General features: G+C 64.6%; 3 protein-coding genes and 1 long non-coding RNA gene across 6 annotated transcripts; 1 reads left to right on the forward strand and 3 right to left on the reverse strand.

Annotated features, from left to right (window-relative positions):
- Positions 1–302: 302 nt before the first annotated feature.
- Positions 303–3155, reverse strand: SNAPC2 (small nuclear RNA activating complex polypeptide 2). Its single transcript, XM_067733934.1, has 5 exons — positions 2818–3155; positions 2002–2121; positions 1784–1852; positions 1199–1490; positions 303–1106 (listed from the first exon to the last, which is right to left on the reverse strand). Exons 1-5 carry the CDS (start codon positions 2998–3000, stop codon positions 775–777), a joined length of 996 nt encoding a protein of 331 aa, XP_067590035.1. The 5' UTR covers positions 3001–3155; the 3' UTR covers positions 303–774.
- Positions 3156–3884: 729 nt separating this feature from the next.
- Positions 3885–7187, reverse strand: TGFBR3L (transforming growth factor beta receptor 3 like). Its single transcript, XM_067733935.1, has 7 exons — positions 6992–7187; positions 5870–6006; positions 5484–5792; positions 5393–5401; positions 5015–5141; positions 4754–4912; positions 3885–4546 (listed from the first exon to the last, which is right to left on the reverse strand). The coding sequence occupies exons 1-7, from the start codon at positions 7173–7175 to the stop codon at positions 4386–4388; spliced, it is 1086 nt and encodes a 361-aa protein (XP_067590036.1). The 5' UTR covers positions 7176–7187; the 3' UTR covers positions 3885–4385.
- LOC137222542 (uncharacterized) lies at positions 4891–7762 on the forward strand. Its single transcript, XR_010942487.1, has 2 exons — positions 4891–5066; positions 5414–7762. It is a non-coding gene; the product is annotated as an uncharacterized lncRNA (long non-coding RNA).
- Positions 7448–17262, reverse strand: MAP2K7 (mitogen-activated protein kinase kinase 7). Of its 3 annotated transcripts, none has more exons than XM_067733931.1 (12): positions 17060–17262; positions 15207–15254; positions 12083–12224; positions 11853–11919; positions 11623–11736; positions 11431–11550; positions 11199–11306; positions 10911–11063; positions 10726–10806; positions 10461–10603; positions 9779–9824; positions 7448–9656 (listed from the first exon to the last, which is right to left on the reverse strand). In XM_067733931.1, exons 1-12 carry the CDS (start codon positions 17181–17183, stop codon positions 9522–9524), a joined length of 1281 nt encoding a protein of 426 aa, XP_067590032.1. In that variant the 5' UTR covers positions 17184–17262; the 3' UTR covers positions 7448–9521. The 3 variants fall into 3 exon arrangements, with proteins under 3 accessions (XP_067590032.1, XP_067590031.1, XP_067590033.1); XM_067733930.1 differs by having other exon boundaries at positions 10911–11090; positions 17060–17260; XM_067733932.1 differs by lacking the exon at positions 15207–15254 and having other exon boundaries at positions 10911–11090; positions 17060–17259.
- Positions 17263–17867: the final 605 nt, after the last annotated feature.

A 17867-nucleotide genomic window follows, 5' to 3' on the forward strand; every position in this document is an offset into this window, starting at 1 on the left:
CTCTGCTAGCCTCTCCCCTCCGTCTGTATGATGGAGGGTCATCGGGCTCTGAAAACCTTTCCCCGACACGGGTCAGGCTCAGGCCTAGACCCTCCAAACAATCACCAAGGGTCCCCTCACAGCCAAGCCAAGGTCGCTCCAGATGGCATCAGACTGGACCTGGTGCAGTGGCCTTTACCGAAAACCACACCCTCCTCCCTGGCATGTCCCCGCTCCGTCCCCAGGACTCCAAGCTATGGCTCCCTACCTCTGATTCTAGGCCCCCTCCCACCTTTCACTCACAGGAGAAAGACAGCCAGGGGTATAGACCAGAACTTTATTCACAGTTACAGGACACCGGACACAGGACTTCAGAAGGGATGAGAAACCAGTGGGGGGAGTATTTGAGGGTGATTTTAGCCCAGCCATCTGGCTGGAACCCCCCCCACCCCAGTTCTATGGCTGAAACCCTGTACAACTTTGCTTCGGTTTTTGGGGTTTTTTTGGCTGTGCTGCACAGCTTGTGGGTTTTTAGTTCCCCAACCAGGGATTGAACACGAGCGCTCGGCAGGGAGAGCGTGTAGTCCAACCACTGGATCACCAGGGAATTCCCTGTGCTTCCATTTCTGAGACCCACACTGTATCGAGCACCTTAAAGGCGACCTGTACTGCACACTGCATCAGGGACCTTCCGCCGTGGCAAGATCCTCAGTGACAACCCAGTGCCAGCCCAAGCAGGACTGAGGGCCTGGGGGCTCACCGATGTCTGGTGTGTCTGGTGAGGTGCCGGGCCCCTCACCTTGCAGGGGTGGCCACCTGGCCCAGAAGCTCCAGGGGTACCAGGAATGGGTTCAGGGGGCAGATCCCAGCTGCTTGCCAAGTGGATATCGGTTCGCTGGGCCCAGCATTCTCGGGGGCCTGAGGAGTGGCCTGGCCAGCCTCCTCTTGCCCCCTGGAACCTGTCCCGTCATCCTCAGCCCCAGACCCCAGGCCCCCACTGGCAGGGTCGGGCTGGGGGGCCATCAGGCGTAAGTACGTATCTGACATATGTTCAACCAGGGCAGCGCAGGGCAGGCGGGACAACTCCTCAGGAAGTGCCATGAGCAGGTCAAGGACCACAGCTGACTCTGGTGATGGATGGAAAGGGGACGGGTGAGGGAAGGGCGGGGCTTGCCGCCGGAGACTCCCACCCCCAGATCGTCAGCCCCTCCCTTCTCACCAGCTGGGGAAAGCTCAGGGCCTTGGCCGCCGCGGGAGATGGACGACAGGTACTTGTAGATCTTCTCGAAGTCCACAGAAAAGTCTTCCTCAGCGGACGGGCCAGCCAGGGACTCAGAGGATGCCTCAGGGGCAGGGCCTTGTGTCTTGGGGGCGGGGCCAGGAGCCTCAGGGCCCAGGTCCTCCTGCCTTCCAGGGGCGCTGAGGAGCAGTAGCTTTCCACGAGCCTGCGTGGGCTTGGGGGGCTGGGAGTACAGGAGGCTGATGGGCTCCGTGGCTGCGATGGTGAGCACCTGGCAGGCAGAGAGATCAGGCAAGGAAAGGCAGAAGTGTCCCCGTGGGCTACTCCCCTGCCCTGCAGGAGACAGCCTTCCACCTCCAAATCCTCCCTGCCACCCTGAGGAAGGCGTCACATTCAGCAGAGGGCCTCAGAAGGGCGGACACTGAGGCTAGGGTGTCCGGTGACGGACCAGAGTCACAGAGCTGGCAAGAGGAAGGGACCCAGGAACCAGGTCCAGCTTAATGAGACTCACATATATGACCCCGTCCCCGGGATACCCCCATCCTTCCTGGCAGATGGCTGTACCTGTGAGAAAGCCACGGTCAGGGCCTCCTCCAGCGGGCCTGTTATCTTCTCAGCCAGATCCATCCACACCTGGGTGGAGTAACCAGAAGGTGCTCACGGATCAACCTTCAGGAGTCCCCCAAGCCCTACCCCTCCTGCGGCTCCCCTGACCAGGTTATCCCCCCAACTCCCACCTCATCCTCCAGGGGCCGGCCTTGGGGAGCCTCGCCCCGCCTCACCTCGATGGGGGCCGGGGTCTGTGTTTCCCGGCGCCTGGGACCCTGTGGGCCACCTGGATGCATCCTCCGAGTGGCCTTTCGGAGCACTCGGCCCTTGAGCTGCCGGAGAAAGTCCTGGATCTGGGGAAGTGAGAGGATGAGGCCAAATGGACCTTCTAGAAGCCCAGGGCTAGGCAGTCCACTGCCTGCTCCAGGGCCGGCCACTGCTCCCTAGCCTCCCGCTGGCCCGGAGTTAAGGGTCATAGGGACTCTGCCCAGGGGTCTTGGGCCAAGGCCCCAGGTGTGACCAGCTACCTGACAAAGATGTAAGGCCCTGGCTGGTTCTGGCTCCTCCCCGCAGTCAGGGCCCACCCTTTGCTAAATACTACCCTAGTCACCTGCCCGCTTCGTCCACTCCGCCCCATTTCCTGACTCACTTCAACCTCATTCCCGCCCAGTCCCTCTGCGCCTTCCACCCAGTCCGGGGCCTCCACTCTAACTCGAGTTCGCCCCGCTCCTAAATTTTGGCTTCGCCCCGCCCCTCAGCCTGCCGCAGCACTGCCTCCTCCTCGCCCCGCCTCTCGGCTATGTTCCGCCCTCGCCCCGCCCTCAGCTTCTCGCAGGCACACAAGGCCCAGCCTTGCACTAATCCCGCCTCCTCCGGCGTTCTTCCGGTTCCTCAACCTCGCCCCCGCCTCACCCTCGACCCGCCCACTCCAAGGCCCCGCCCCCAGCCTCACTCTCGTCCCGCCAACTCCCAGGGCCCGCCCCTCCGCCAGCCCCGAACACATCCTAGCCCCACCTCCAGCCTCGCTCCCATCCCGAGACCCCTCTCACCTCGACCTCGCTCCGGCCCGACAGCTGCCGGGCCAGCTCGGCGGCGTCCGGCTCCGGCTTGCCCCGTCGCGCCTGCAGTAGTCGTAACAGCTGCCGCTTCTCGCGGGCGCTCCAGGCCGCGGGGCCGGTCACCTCACCCAGATAGCGCGCCGGGGCCGCTCGCCGCCGCTGCGGGGGCTTCATGCCGGTGAGCCGGGTGAGGGCGGTGTCGTCGTTCCGGGGCCGTTTCCCTAGTGGGCGGGGTTACGGCGGCCGCTGGGGCCAAAAGACCCCGCGCGGAGGCAGAAGTAGATGGGGGCGTGGCTCTGCGTTTGCGGGCCGAAGGGAACTGCTTCCCCGGGAAGTAACGGGGAGACTGGCGTCTAACTGAGGCGGGAGCGAACGAGACCCCCCGCCCGCATTCTATCTCATTCGTGAACTGGAGCCAAGTTCTTAGATCTCGTGCCCTCCCTCCCTTCCAGAACTACGTCTTGTGAAACTCCTATTATGTGCTTTGTAGCCAAGAGCCTGGGCTGTGGGGTCGGCCAGCCCTGACTGGTGAGCAAGTGATTTGGCCTTGCCGAACCTCAGTTTCCTCAACCGTAAAATGGAGCTAATAGTCATCCCCTTGTCTATGCTCTGGGGAGGGAGGAGCTCGGGCAGGAGGGATTTAAGGACCTTTAGGCTAGACAGAGAGGAGACTGGAGCAGAGGCCTGAGCTCGAGGCCCTAGCGAGGGCAGGGTCCGGGCGGTGGGAGTGGAGAGCGGAGAAATCCTGGGGTTGAGAAGGCAGGTGGGCGGTGCAGGGGTGGAGAAGGAGGCGAGGCTTATTTTTAAATTTAAGCTGGTGGGGTTGGGTGTCCCTTTTTTGTCTGGGACAAAATGCCCTTGGGGCTCCCCTGGGCGGTAACCGCACACGTATATATAAGGGCGTATGAGCCCCGCCCCAGAGCTCCACCCCTCCAGTCTGGACCTTTTCCACCCCGGAATCCCCACCCCCGCGCCACGCGCGCACGCAGACTTCAGAACGCTGCCGTTCAGGCCAGATGTTTATTCTGAGCCCAGGTGGGAGGGTGGGAGGAGGAGCAAGAGGGGGCGCGGGGCGCAGGGATCTTAGTCCCATCGAGTCTCAGGTCCTGGCGGGCCTGGTCCAAGGCTGTGGCTGGTATGTCTCTGGACCCTGTTGGGGGCGCGCTATCTCTGGAGAGGGGCGACTCAGGCTGAGCAGGGTAGAGGACGCTACGGCAGGTCACCCCCTTCCCAACCGATCATTGGCCGCCCCATCAGTCTGTGTGCCGGGGCGAGGGTGGGTGCTAGGTCTGAAACCCGAATTCTCCTTGCCTAGTGTGCCTGTCTGAGGTGTTGAGGTCCTTTCTTACGACACTAAGCCCTCAGTCGGCCGCGAGTCACCCACTACGTGATTTCTAATCCCAGCTCCACCAAATTTTGTGATCTTTGGCAAGTTAATTTCAGAGAGTGTCTCATTTTTAAATATCTATTATGGGGATTATAGGAGTATCTACCTGAAGCTTGTTACAAGGATTAATATGCGTAAAACATTTGGTACTCCGCCTGGCAGAGAGAACGCGCTATGAAGAGTCATTATCACCTCCCTCCTCCATCCGTCCTACCGGCCCCAGGTTACACTCCCCCTCTTCCCTCCCCCCAACACTTACCTGCCTCACTGGGGCCTGCTGGGCGGGGGGCCGCTGGGCGAGGCTGTCGGGGGCGGGCCGGGGGGGCAGGGGCGCTGGAGAGGAAAGGCAGTCTGAGGAGTAGGGGTTGCTGCGCGCTGGGCCGGGGCAAGGGCGCCCCCTGGGGGGCTGCTGCAGGCGTAGCGGAAGCAGGTCTAGGGATGGTCAGGCCCGAGCAGGCTGGGATCGCCGCGACCAGGGGTCCGGACGCGTGGGAATAGGCTGGGGGCCAGGCGGAGATCCCGGCGGACGCAGGTTGGTACCTGAGTGAGCGCAGACGAGGCCGAGCCCGGCGGCCAGAGCGGCGCCCAGCACGAAGGCGGCCAACACAAGTGCTACCACCGGCGCGGGCTCTAGGACCCCCGGGGCCGGCGCGGGAGGCTCGGGTCGCACGGCTCTGCCGGGGACGCCCTTGGGTGGCCCTGTGAGGAGTACAACGCAGAGACTGGGCTCATGCCTCAGATGTCCTCCCCATCCCCCTTCCCGACCCCAGAGAGCCCCGCTGAGGACTACTGCGTGCTCACTGGGGGGCAGCCGCGGCACCGTGACCACGATGGGCTGCGTCAGCGTGTGCAGGTGAGGGCTGTCGGCACCCAGACTCTCATCGCGGCCACTGCCGGCGCCCGCGCACGCCTCATCCCGAGGCAGACACTGGGAGGAGGGGGAGGCAAGAGGCGGGGACGTCAGGGCCCCGGCTCCAGGGGCGGGTCCCCAGGGCTCCCAAGAGATCTAAGCGTCCAGCACTATATTGCAACCAGGTGTCGCAATACTAGACCCCTGGAAATTCGGCCCCTTCGGACGCCCCTGCGCCCAACCTCAGCCTGAGACCCAGTGCCTACTCCCAGTTTCGAGGTACCTCCGCCCCCAGGTCCAAAAGCTCCCAGACCCTCAGATCCCCAAACCCTAAGAGGCTTCTCCCTCAGATGCCAGAGGCTCTTGTGCCCAGCCCCGACGGGCCCGGGCGCCCAGATTCCCCGCCCCGTGCCCGAGCACCGGCGACGGTGGAGACAGCGTCAGAGGCGCAGGCGTCTGGCGGGCTCCCCGGAGGCGGCGGCAGCGGCTCAGCTGGCAGTGCAGGAACTGCACAGAGGCGTTGAAGACCGGGCGCAGGCGGAAGCTGAAGCGCGCGGGGCGAGCGGCACCTGGGAGCGGCCGCGGTGGCGGGAAGGTGACCGAGGAGTCGGCGGAACAGCCCCCGCGCAGCAGCGCCAGGGCGGGGCCCGGGGTCTGGCGTGAGGATGGTGTCACCCAGCAGCGGTGCAGGGCCATGCCCCAGCGCGGGGAGGGACGGGCCAGGGCCGCCTGGGGGGCGGGGTCGCGGTCAGGGTTGGCTGCCCCCACCGGCTGCCACCTGGCCTCGGTGAGCCCCGCGCCCGTACCTGCACGAACACGCGGCTGTCAGCCGGGACCTCCAACGGCCCCGCGCGGCGCGGGAAGGCGTCCTCCGCGTCCGACAGCTCCAGACTGAAAAGGGGTCGGCGCAGCCTGGGCCCTGGCGCCGCGCGGAACGGGGACACTGGCAGGGAGAAAGGGTGGCACAGGGGAAGGAGGATGCGCTGTCCCTTAGGCCCCCTTGGCAAGTGAGCCAACCTCGCCTCCACTGCCTACTTTGGAAAATGGATGCAGTTGCGGTGGAGGATTCACCCGCGCTCGGCTCCGCGCTTCCCACCGCCAGCCGTAAAGCAGCTGGGATGTACCCGCTGGAGACCTGGGGGACATCCCAGCCCAGCCCCTGAGCCTGGGCGCAAAGCTGCGCCTTCCTGGGGAGGAGCCCCCTTCCCAGACCTCTACTTCACCATCCCCAGTGAGCGAGGGAATCCCTGGCCCGGAAGGGGTCGAGGGGCACCTGATGGTGGAGGGTCAGCCTGGGTGAGGTCAAAGGCCCTCCCCTTCTGGAGTCTGAACCCCCCGCTCATCCACCGAGGACCAGGGGCTCCTCTGGGGTCACAGCAGGGCCGTTTGGGGGGAGGGTGCTGGCCCCATTCTTGCCTTTCTAAGGGGAGGGAAGAATAGCAAGGCGCTCTCCCCCAAGCCCTTTGGGCATCGTGGAGGCCCAGCCCGGGGCCTTTTCCCTTTGTCAGTGTTCCTCACTCACTCGCAGGCTGAGGGCAGCATCGGCAAAGGGTAGAGGCACAGGGGAGCCTCCACTGGGGTGTGTGATCACACACACATGCACCACACTGACAAAGACCTCTGCCTTAAGGAGGCGCTCAGCTGGGGTCCTCATCAAAGGATGTTCTCAAATGTCCAGAATTACCGGCACAGACACTCCCTAAAAGCATTGGCGCAGACTGCTCCCCTCCCACAGCCCTTGGTCTCACCTGGCTGCTGGGACTTCGAAGAAGTTGGGGATCCCAGAGAACCTGGAAAACGGGGGACGGTGCAGACCCCACCTCCCACCCACCCCCGTTCCCCCAGGCGGGGTGGATGAGAGGGTGCACTGAGAAAGAGTAACACGGGAGTTGGGGTGTGCTGGGCCACGTCCCCTTGCCTGTACATACCAGCTGACTCGCTGGGCAAGGTGGTCATCCCTGGGAGCAGGGCCAGCAGCAGGATAGCGGTGCCCAGCATGCTGGACCGGCTGAGGCAGCACTGGGCCAGGCAGGCGGGCAGGCGGCTCTGGCCTTGGCTGGGGGGCCATTTGGGGAGGCAAGGAGCGGGGGCGGTGCACTGATGGGCCGACATCAGAGCCCACGGCCAAGGCCTGCTGGGGATTAAGGGCTCTCTGGCCAGACCCGTAGCTATCAGGCTGGGGGGCGGTCCCTCACAATGGCCATTAGATATGGGGCTAGTCACTACAAACACCTCCCCCCCAGGCCCCAGCCCTGCCTGTCTCTCTTCGCTGCAGAGGCCCCATCCACCAGCCCCCAAGCCCCAAGGTCAGGGCTCACGACCCCTTCCCTGGCCCCTTTCCCCACCTCACTGCCAGGCTCACAACACACACCACAGACACCGCAGAAGAAAAGGGAGGGGTTTTATTCTCAAGCGTCTAAGGATTTACAAACGAGGGCGTTTCGTTTTAAAAAGGGACGGGGCAGTACTGGCGGCCTGAGAAGGGGTTGTAGACCATGGGCTGGGCCCAGGCCCCCACCTGCCCACTTCACCCTCTGCCTGATGGAGAGGGATGGCTGGTGACTGGTGACTGGGTGGAGGGGGGGAGACATGGGAAAGGTAGGGGGGAAGGAGAGGCTCCCATTTAACACTGAAGGCGGGGAGGGGAAACGGGCCGACACACACTCACAAAACAGAAAATAAAGTTAAATAAAAATAAACTCAGGCAGCTGGCCCTTGGGGCCAGCCACGCGACCTTCCCGGCTACCCACAAAGGCCCCTGTGGCTGGGGCCCATGAGGGAGGGCGGGAGCCAGGCCTACTGGCCCCGCACCCTGCCCCCCTCCCCTCACAAAGGGGATTGGAGCGAAAGAAGGTGGCCACCCCCGGGGTGGGGGGCAGAGAAAAGATGACTTCGAGTACTTTTTAAAACATGCGGCGTTTTGTGACTATCCTAGTAGTAACTACAGTCGGTGAGCTAGATGGAGGGTACAGTGACGCCTAGTCTAGATTGCTTCAGCTACATCCAGCGAGCTTCCTCACCTTTGGTGTTGGTTGCTTTTTGTGGTTTTTCTGGAGTTTTCTTTTGTTTTTTGTTGTTATTTCGTTGTCCACTTGATTTGCATGCATCACCAACAAAAAGGAAACACACCCCCTCCTCCTGCTCTCGCTGCTCCCCAGGGCCCGGGCCTCGGTGTGGGCTGGGGACTGGCCAGCTCTGGGTGAGTCGAGGGGCGCTCAGGGCCACTACGAGGGCGTGACTGCCTCCACACGCCCAGCCCTCGGCCTGCCCCACCTCTGTCCCTGTCACACATCCTCAGACCCCCCACGTCCACTCCACGTGCCCTCAATCCCTGTCTCCCCGGGCCCCATGGCCCCCGCTCCTGTCACCCATTCCCTCCTCCGCCTCTGCCTCACCGGCACCTGCTGCCCTCCACCATGCCCCACGCCTGCCTTCCCTGAAGGCCACCCTGTGTGGCCACGGCCCCTTGGGCTCCCTCCACACCCCCCGAGGTCCTCAACTCACCCCTACAAGCTGTGGCCAGTCTCCAGCCCCGAGGGAGGAGCACCCCGCCCCCCCACCCAGAGCCCACCTTTGGGACTAGTCTCTCCCCGGCGGGGTGGCCCAGGCCCCCAAGGCTCGGCCCCCAGCCCCCCAGCGCCCGTGGGCCATCGGGGGGGCTGCCACCACAAGCAGCTAAACATGACTTTGGTAAAAGTTTCTGAAGGTACCGACAAACCCCATGAGAACAAGCTCTTCTCCTCCCCCCACCCCCCAAACACCCCACCAAGTACAATAAAATACGATAAACTCCAAAAAGGACCCCCTGAGATCAAAAAGAGAAAGAGAGAGACCAGCCCGGGTCTGGCTGCAGTCACAACGTCCAGCCCGCCTGCCCAGGGCGAGGACGCCAGCCAACTGACTCATGGCTTGCCGGAGACCTAAACGGACCCAGGGGTGCCGCCGGGGGTGGCAGGGCCTGGGCCAGGAGAGAGGCAGAAGCAGGGAGGGAGACAGGGAAAGCCAGAGAGGTAGAGAGGGAGGGGACAGAGAGAGGGAGATGGAGCCAGGGTGCATGTGCGTGCGAGGCGGCGGTGGGACAGCGCGGTGTGGAGGGGAGGGGACAGGACGGGCGGCTCTCTCCCGGCCCCTGGGGGCCGCCCCAGCCCAGAGGTTACAACTGAATAAATAGCGAGTCTGCTCGCGGCCTGCTGTCTTCCGTTCACAGTGTCTGTCGGAGGGGATGCGCACAGCCGGCTGATCCTAGGACGGGAAGGGCTGGGGCCTGGTGGGCCCATCTGTCCATGGCTGGTGGGCAGGGAGTCAGGGGTGGGTTGGCGCCCCCTACTTTCTGTCCTCAGCCCTCGGCGGCCGTCCAGGTCCCAGGGCTCCCCTGGCGGGCAGCTGGGTGGCCGGGTGGGGAAGGGGAGGCCGGTGGCCACGCCCCCGGCCCCCAGTAGGCTGGCCGCCGCTGTGCGGCTACCTGAAGAAGGGCAGGTGATGCTGGCTCAGGACCCCGCTCGCCCGCGGCGACTCGGTCTTCGCCATGACATCCTTGAACCAGGACGCCACGTCCACCTCCAGCGTCTCGTAGCGCTTGATGAAGCTGTGTTCCTGTGGGGCCCAAGGCAGGGCACTTAGGGCGAGGGCGTCTTCCCTGCTGGCCTTGCTCAGGCCCGGCGCCCAGTGTGGCGGGGGGCTTAGGATGGGGGCTGGGGAGGGCCCCGGGTACTCACAAGTAGCTTATTATACTTTGGTCTCTTCCTGTGATCTTTAGTAAGGCTGGAAGGAGAAGAGGAAAGGAAGAGAAGTGAGAGCAGGTAGGAGAGGCCTGGCCGCCCTCGTGGCTGAGTTGTCGGGTCTGCAAGATCTGTGGGCAGAAGCCCGCACCCTCCCGGGCCTGCGCTTGGGCCCCCCACCGTGACAGAAGCCCAATGTGGGCCGTGAGACGCCCATGGGAGGGGTGGGTGGGCTCCCCCACGGGAGGCTCCAATGTGGACGTCCCGCGTGCGCTACTCTTGCCAGTTGGTGCAGGACACTCAGAGCCCTTAGCCCTGGGGCGCCTCTGCTCGTTCACAGCTCCCCCAAGATGAAGCCCCAGGGCCACCCTGCCAAATACCCCTGGGGCCAGGTGTCCCCTCAGGCTGAGTCCAAACCCAACTCCTAGCTCCCGGGGCTCGGGCTCCAGCCCCCACACCATCCTGGGGCCCCTCTCCCCTCCCCAGTGGCCTGGGTGCAGGGCCACATCTGACCTCACCCTGCCTTCCAGAGTGGAGGGCGGGGGCGGGGCTCCTCACCAGTCTTTAACTCTTAGTTGCGGCATGTGGGATCTAGTTCCCTGACCAGGGATTGAGCCCGGGCCCCCTGCATCGGGAGCGTGGAGTCTTAACCGCTGTGCCACCAGGCAAGTCCCCTCACCAGTCTTTGACGAAGGACTGAAAGTCCCCCGAGAAGCCCATGTGACCGGGCAGGAGCGGGGGTTCTTCCTGTAGGACTTTGGTGAGGACCTCAAAGTCCGTCTTGCAGTTCTTGTAGGGAAACTGTCCCGTCGCCAGCTCCACCTGGGAGAGAGACGGGCAGGGCTGGGCCGGCCAAGGACAGGATCTTGCCCTTTCCCGCCACCTGCCTCCGTACCCCGAGAAGACCCCACCCCTGGCCTCGGAGAGCAGGGACCCCAACTCACCAAGGAGATGCCCAGGCTCCACACGTCGGCCCGGATGTCGTAGTCGGGCTTGGTGGGGTCCGGGGGGTCGATGCGCTCAGGCTGCCGGCGGGAAGGAGGAGAGGGTGGATGTACCCCTGTGGCTGGGGTGGGCGTACCGCCCCTCATGCCCGCCCGCCCGCCGGGCGCTGCTGGGCCCCACTTACTGCCATGTAGGCAGCGCAACCCGCGCTCCGCGTTTTGGCTTTGGAGTCGACGAGGCGGCCGCTGATGCCGAAGTCGCAGAGCTTGATCTGGCCCCGCTCATCCAGCAGGATGTTGGAGGGCTTGACGTCCCGGTGGATCACGCCGTGCTTCTCCTTCAGGTAGTAGAGTGCCTTCACGATCTGCGGCGCGGGCAGAGGAGGGCACCAGTGATGGCAGGGACGGGGCCTGGTGGGGCGGGGGGGCGGTTGGGGACCACCCGCCCGCCCGCGCCCCACCCAGCTGCTCACCGCCACCGTCATCTTGCCCAGGATCCGCTCAGGGATAGGGCCCTGCATCCGCTTCTTGAGCTTCTCGGCGCACGTGCCCATGAGCTCCATGGCAATGAAGACGTCCGTCTGCGGGGACAGCAGGTGGCGGCTTGGCGGGGTGGCTGTACCCTCCTGCCCACCCCAGACAGGCTCGGGTCCTGGGGGAGGGGCGGGGGGCGCGGGAGGCTTGGGGGGCGGGCGGCCGGCTCACGTTGGTGATGAAGGTCCCGAAGCACTGCACGATGTAGGGGCAATCGTGGCTCTTGAGGACCACGTCCAGGTCCATGAGGATCCGCTTGTTCTCTTCCTTGTTCCCCGAGCGCCGCATTTGCTGCACGGGACAGCAGGGGCCTTAGCGCCGAGCCTGGGGCGCGGGGCCCACCCGGGGCGGGGGCGGGCTCACCTTGACAGCGATGACGTGCCCCGTCTTCCGGAAACGCATCTTCCACACCTGGCCACAGGTGCCACTGCCCATCTCCCCCAGGTTCTCCAGGTCATTGATTTCCGCCTGGTAGCGCTGGCGAGGAGAGCCAGGGCTGGGGGTCCACCGGGCCTCTGCCCTCCACCCCCAGCCCAGACCTACCAGCAGCGTCCTGCCCACCCTCCCTGGGGGGGCCGAGGGAAGGGCGGTACCTGGCCCCCAATGGTCAGGTAGCCCGTCTGCTTCATGATCTCCTGCAGCTTCTGGTCAATCTCGATGCTGAGGGGACAGAGAGCGGGTCCTGACCAACCTGAAGCCACCCCAGCCCCTAACACACAGGGTCCCACAGAGCTCACCAGCTCCTCCCTGAGGCTTGCCCTGCGCCCCGCCCCGCCCCGGCCCCAACCTCCCGGCCCTCCCACCGGCCACCCTAGCCGCTCACCTCTCCATGCTGCGCGGTGTGAACAAGGTTGACGGGAGCCCCAGCATGTGGCGGGGCCGTGCGGGGGGCGTGGGGTGCTGCGGGGAGCTCTCGGAGGACGGTGAGCGGCTGCCCCCATCGTTGGCCAGTGGGAGCTGCAGGGCTGGGGTGGTGAGAACCAGGGGCGGGGAGGGGGTTAGCTCCCAGCTGGCCCCAACTCAAGGGCCTGGAACCCTCATCTTACCCTCCCTGGCATCCCTCAGGTAGGGCGGCACAGCCCCCTGCCCCGCTGGGCTGGAGGAGCTCCCCGCTCCCAGACCACTCCTAGGGTGCCTTTTCCCACCCCGCACCCCGCCCACTCCTCTGACCTGGAAGGGCTTGCGGTGGGCTGGTCCCCAGAGGCTGAGGGTTCATCCCCAAGCCTCCCCTGACAGAAAACGGAGGCCCAGAGGCGGATGCCGTCCCTCGGGCAGGCAGCCTCCCCGCTGTGTCCCTTTCCTCCCCACCTCCGCCGGGGAAGCAGGCCCAGGGCCACCACACCCACACTCTGGACCACACAAGGCAGGAATGCCCGCTGGGATCAGCCCGAGCTCTGGCGCTGTGGGCAGCCTGACCTTGGCTGGACCACCCTGAGGAGAGAGTGGGCAAGGGACCTAGGCTTCCAGCTGCCTCGCCCAGCACTCTGTTTCAGGGTCAGGGAGGGCCGCCCTCTGGCCTGCGGGCTCATCGGTGAGCCTCCCGGCCTGGCCTGCGGAGCTAGGGCCGACGAGGCAGGGGCAGGACCCCAGGCTGGGGTGAGGGGATCCAGGTGGCACAGCCCCTCCAGGGGCCAGGCCAGGCGGCGAGTTTGGTTCTTTCCAGAAGCCTGCATGCGGACAGCTCGGGCATGCTACAGGCAGGCAGCGGGCAGGCAGCGTGCAGGCAGCGGGCACCCCAGGACGGGCAGGCGGCATTAGGGGACGGGAGGGCGGGAGACAGACAGCCGGGAGCCGAGACTCGGGGCCCAGCTGCCCAGAGGACGCGCTGCAGAGACAGGCCGGGGAGGGGCCTGGGAAAGGAGAGCGGATTCCCTGAGGGGCTAGGAGCCTCCGGGCTGGGCAGGCCCCAGGGTGGGGAGTGGGGGCCAGGGTGATGACCCTCCAGTGAACCCCTGAACCCCGGAGACCCTGGCACTCGGCCTCCAGAAGGGGAGCCCCTGGCTGAGGAGGCTGCAGGCTACAAGTACCTCCCAGGTTCACCTTCCCCTGGAGAGCAGGCCAGGAGCTGGGGGCGGGCCATTCTCCTTAGCCCTTGGCTGACGCCCCCTCCTCTCTCCACACTTCCCGCATGGCCCACCTTCTCCTCCCACAGTTCTCCAGGCACCTGGTGACGTGGGCCCAGTGATCAACGGGTAGAGACAGGTATGTTCAGCACCTGGTGCCCAGGCGCTTTGCTGGCCTGCAACCCTGACCGCAGCCAGAGCGAGGGGCAGGTCTATGAGCCTGGCCTGCAGTCCTAGGAGGGCCTGGCGGGAGTGATGGAAGAGCTCTGGGGACCCCGGGGACGTGGCCGGGCCCAGTCCCCTCCACTGGCCCGGAGGCCTCTCCTCCCGTGCCCTCCCTGCTGCTCTGCTCTGCCGGGGCCAGAATCCCAGTCGTAATACCTCCCTCTCTGGCTGGACAACCTCCGGGGCTCCCGAGGACCCTCGAGCTCCCCCTGCACCGGGACCCTGGATCCCTGTCAGGTTCAGGTTCCCTGGGGGCACCAGGGCCCCCTTTCTGAGTGAGGACCACAGCCCTCTCCTACCCACACCTCTCGGTGTGGTGTCCTGTCGGTCCCCTCCCTTACACAGTCCACCGGGCCCTCTGAGGGCCGCCCCAGAACCCGGGGCCAAGGCTGTAGGGGGACAGAGGCTTCCAGCCAGCCCCGCAAACTGACGCACGGTAGGCGTGTGAGCGGGGCCGGTGCGGGGTGGCTAAGGTGGGGTGGAGGGAGGTAGACAAAGACCCTGAGAACAGAAGTCACAGAGGTGGTACCGGGCCCACGGCAGGTCAGGAGGGCAGAATGAGAGCGAGAGGCTGAAGGGGAAAGAGAGAGAGAGAAGAATGAATGAGAGAGAACGAGAAAGGACACGGGGCGGGGGTGGGGGGTGGGGAGCACGCGGCCATCAGGAGCCACACACGTACCAGGCTGTCAGTCGACACACGTAGGCACACGCACACAGGGCATGGCACAAACCCACGCAGATGGGCAGACGACATGCCACAGGGTCTCCAGCAGAGCCACAGAGCCCCTCACCTTCCGACACACACGCACACGCGCGCACACGCACGCACGCGCGTGCACACACACACACACTTCCCAACCTAGTCCTGCTCACAAGGACCAATGAGGCCAGACCCCCACCCCATCTCTCTCAGCACCCCCGCCCTTCGCACAGGCATGTCCCACACCCGTCTGCTCCCAGACCCACTGGCACCTGCCCTCCGCCCCTAGGGGGGCTGCTTCCTCTACTTCCATCCCTGCGCTGCCCCCACCTCCCAGGAGACTTTGCTCAAATTCCACCTTCTCCAGAGGTTTCCCGACTGCAACCCTGCTCCCTGCTCCACCCGGCCTTCCCTCCAAGGCGCCGGGGTCTCCTCCACTTCCCGCCCGGAGGCCCTCAGTGCTCACTGCCCTCCAACCCCCAGGGTCCCCCACCCCCTGGGGCGCACCAGCCCTGAGAGAACAGGGACTCAGTCCAAGCCTAGCATGGCTCAGCCCAGGGGGTGACACGGGTCCGCTGGGCTGCTGAGGCGGATGAGCAGCTCTCCCCCCCCCCCCCCCGCTCATGCACACGCCTGCAGGCACACGCACGGACACTCGTGACCCCCTTGGCAGGCGACAGACTCCCGGCCGGTGAGGGAGTCTGTCTCCTCCTCCAGGGAGTCCAAACCTGAGCCCAAGAGGAAGGGAGGAGCGGGAGGTGAGAAGACAGAGGAAGTGGCCGGGTGGGCCGGACGCGGACGGTGTGGATGGACAGAGAGTGAGGGTGAGAGGGGGGGATGCGCACACGCACACACGGGAGCACGTGGGAGGGGGAAGGGGGGGATGGCATTCTGCGGCCGGGGCAGCGGTTAGGTCAATGGTGCAGAGGTCCAAGCAGCGATGATAAAAAGGCTGGTACCTGCTCGTTGGGACGGGGCAGGAGCAGGGCTTAGAGTGATCACAATAACTGGATGGGGAAAAGGAAGAAAAAAAAAAAAAAACAACACCACGATAAATCACAACGGAAACCACCGATTTGTCCAAAAGAAAAGAAATCAAATCAAATCATAACGGAGAGGAGGGGGAGGCACGCGGTACCAAACTGTAGAGATGGGTAGAAACCGACAGAGATGGGAGAACTGGGAGGATGGGATGGAGCTGACACAGACACAGACGCCTGGAAGGGGCTCCCCGCGGCCTGCTCGCCATGGGTCTCACCGTGCCTCGCTCTCCATCTGGGACAGCCACCCTGCAAGGCACCCCAGGCCCCGTACCTAGGCCTGTCTTGTCCACACAGGGGTTGGAGGGGGAGTAACACTGCAGAGACCAGCAGGGACCCTCCAGCCCTGGCTGGGCTTCCTACCCCAGGCAGTGTCCAGTGCCAGCACTGCCACCTCGGGTTTTTTTCTGGGCCCCAAGAGACACACACACACACCCCCAATCCAGTGAGAAACCCACACGGGCCCAGGTCAGGAAAGGGAGAATGGGGAGTGGACCCTACACAAGGATGGGGGCGCCAGGCTGGGTGAGCAGGCAGTGGTGGGGGAACCCAGATGAGGAAGTGTCTTCCCCGTCCTGTCAGGATGACTCCACAGAGAGCTACATAAGCCACAGGAGTCATATCAGAGGAGATAAAAAGGAGAGCAATTTGCTGGATCAAGAGAGACACAGAAGGCATGGGTGTGTGGGCAGGGGAATTCCCTGGTGGTCCAGTGGTTAAGACTGCACTTCCAACGCAGGGGGCACGGGTTCGATCCTTGGTGGGGGACTAACATGCCACATGCCGCGCGGTGCGTCCAAAAACAAAAACAGAAAGCATGTGTGTGGGCTGCTGTTCATCAGGTCTGTAGGAAGGGGAAAAATCTGACTCCCTCTGAGCTTCAAGGATATGGGGAGGGGATCATGCAGGAAATGACAAGGAGACTAGATGTGGTCACGGTGATTCCGAGCCAGGTGTGCGTGCTGGGGGGTAGCTCTTGACTCCAGATGACAAGACGCCAGGGAGACACGGGGACTGTGGGACCAGAAAGGAGGTGTACGTGCCCTGGGATGCCTAGATAAAGTCGCACTGGCCTCAGGTATCCCCGGGCTGGATGGGTGTGGGTGTGTAAGAATGGGGAAGTCACTTGATTCTAAATGACAAAGTCGCCGCGCTTGGGAGTTGCGTGTTTATTTCTGGAGGAGCCAGAAAGATGGCAACAGTGAAACGAGTCAGAGGAGTATGAGGGGGCCTGGTGTATATGGGTAAACTGTATGTGGGAGGGAGTCCGCTGAGCCCAATGACAAGATCCCAGACACGGACCCAGGTGCGGAACGGGGGCGGGGGGAACCTCTTGACACAATCACTGAGATGGCGGGAGTAGAATCAGCTGGTGAAAAGGGATGTGTACATGTTAGCGGAGGACCTGGATGTAGTCACGGTCGCATGAAGTAGGAGAAGCAAGGCTCAGGGTAGGTGACAGAGGCTCCGAGGATCCCGGTGATTGGGGGCGGGTCATCAGGTGGGGGGCCTCGCCTGGAGCCGGGTAACTGGGCTCCCAGGCCCCGTTAAGGGGGAACCCCCAGGCAGGGGAAGGGCTGCCCGGGAACCCGCGGGCCCCACGCCTCCCGGGTCACCGTGACCCTCTCACCGCTGGCCGATAGCGAGGAGCGGGGCGGAGAGAAGGAGCTAGAGCGCCCCGGAAGCGGGGGCGGGGCCTGGAGGCGGGGGCGGGGCCTCCCGCGGCGCGCGCCCCGCCCCGCTCGCCCCCTCCCCCACGCCGCCGTGCTTACTGGGCCTGGGCCGCTGGGGGCTGATATCCAGGTTGAGGTCGATCCTCCGCCGGGCCTCGCGGTTCTCCTGCTTCAGCTTTGCTTCCAGGCGGGACAGCTTCTGCTCCAGGGAGGACGCCGCCATCTTCCCCGCCGCCGCCGCGCACCGCCCGGCCGCCCGTCAGTCCCGCAGACAAACACCGCACTGCGCCTGCGCTCGGATGACCCCGCCGAGCCGCCGTCTCGCTCAGCAGGGCGCATGCTCGCGGTGCACACCCGCCCTTCCCGCGTGCGAACTTCCGCGCGTGCGTGCTTCGTCCCGACCGGAGGGATGACGCCGCCTAGAGCTCGCTGCTGGCAACGTGCGAATCCTCTCAGTGTGAGGCGCATGCGTGAATTCCCGAGCGCTCCGGCAAGAGGCGCTGTCTGGAAACCCACTCACCGTTCCGCTTACAGCGGTGGGCGGAGAAAGCAGCGCGCAAGCGTACAGAGGAGGAGACCAGGTCACGCCCGTGGCCTCTGCTGCGCATGCGCACTCGTGACTTTGTTTTTTTTCCCCCCCCCCCGTCGCTGTCCCCGGTGGTCGCCATGGTTGTGTGTCCTCAGCCTCATTCTTTCTCTTTTCGGCCCGGCCATCGCTGGCACCTACTCCCTCTCGGAACTGCCTTTCTCATCTCAGTGCTTCCTTAGGATCCCTGTTATGCTTAATTGCTGCCTCCTCACCATAATTAGGCACCCGGGGCAAGCCCTTTCCATTTCAGCAGGCTCAGGGTTGGCCGAGGACATGTAGGATGGGCGGTGTAGGGCTCGGGCCACTGTCAGGACCCTG

This window comes from Pseudorca crassidens, chromosome 3, assembly GCF_039906515.1.
Source record: "Pseudorca crassidens isolate mPseCra1 chromosome 3, mPseCra1.hap1, whole genome shotgun sequence".
Taxonomy (NCBI): domain Eukaryota; kingdom Metazoa; phylum Chordata; class Mammalia; order Artiodactyla; family Delphinidae; genus Pseudorca; species Pseudorca crassidens.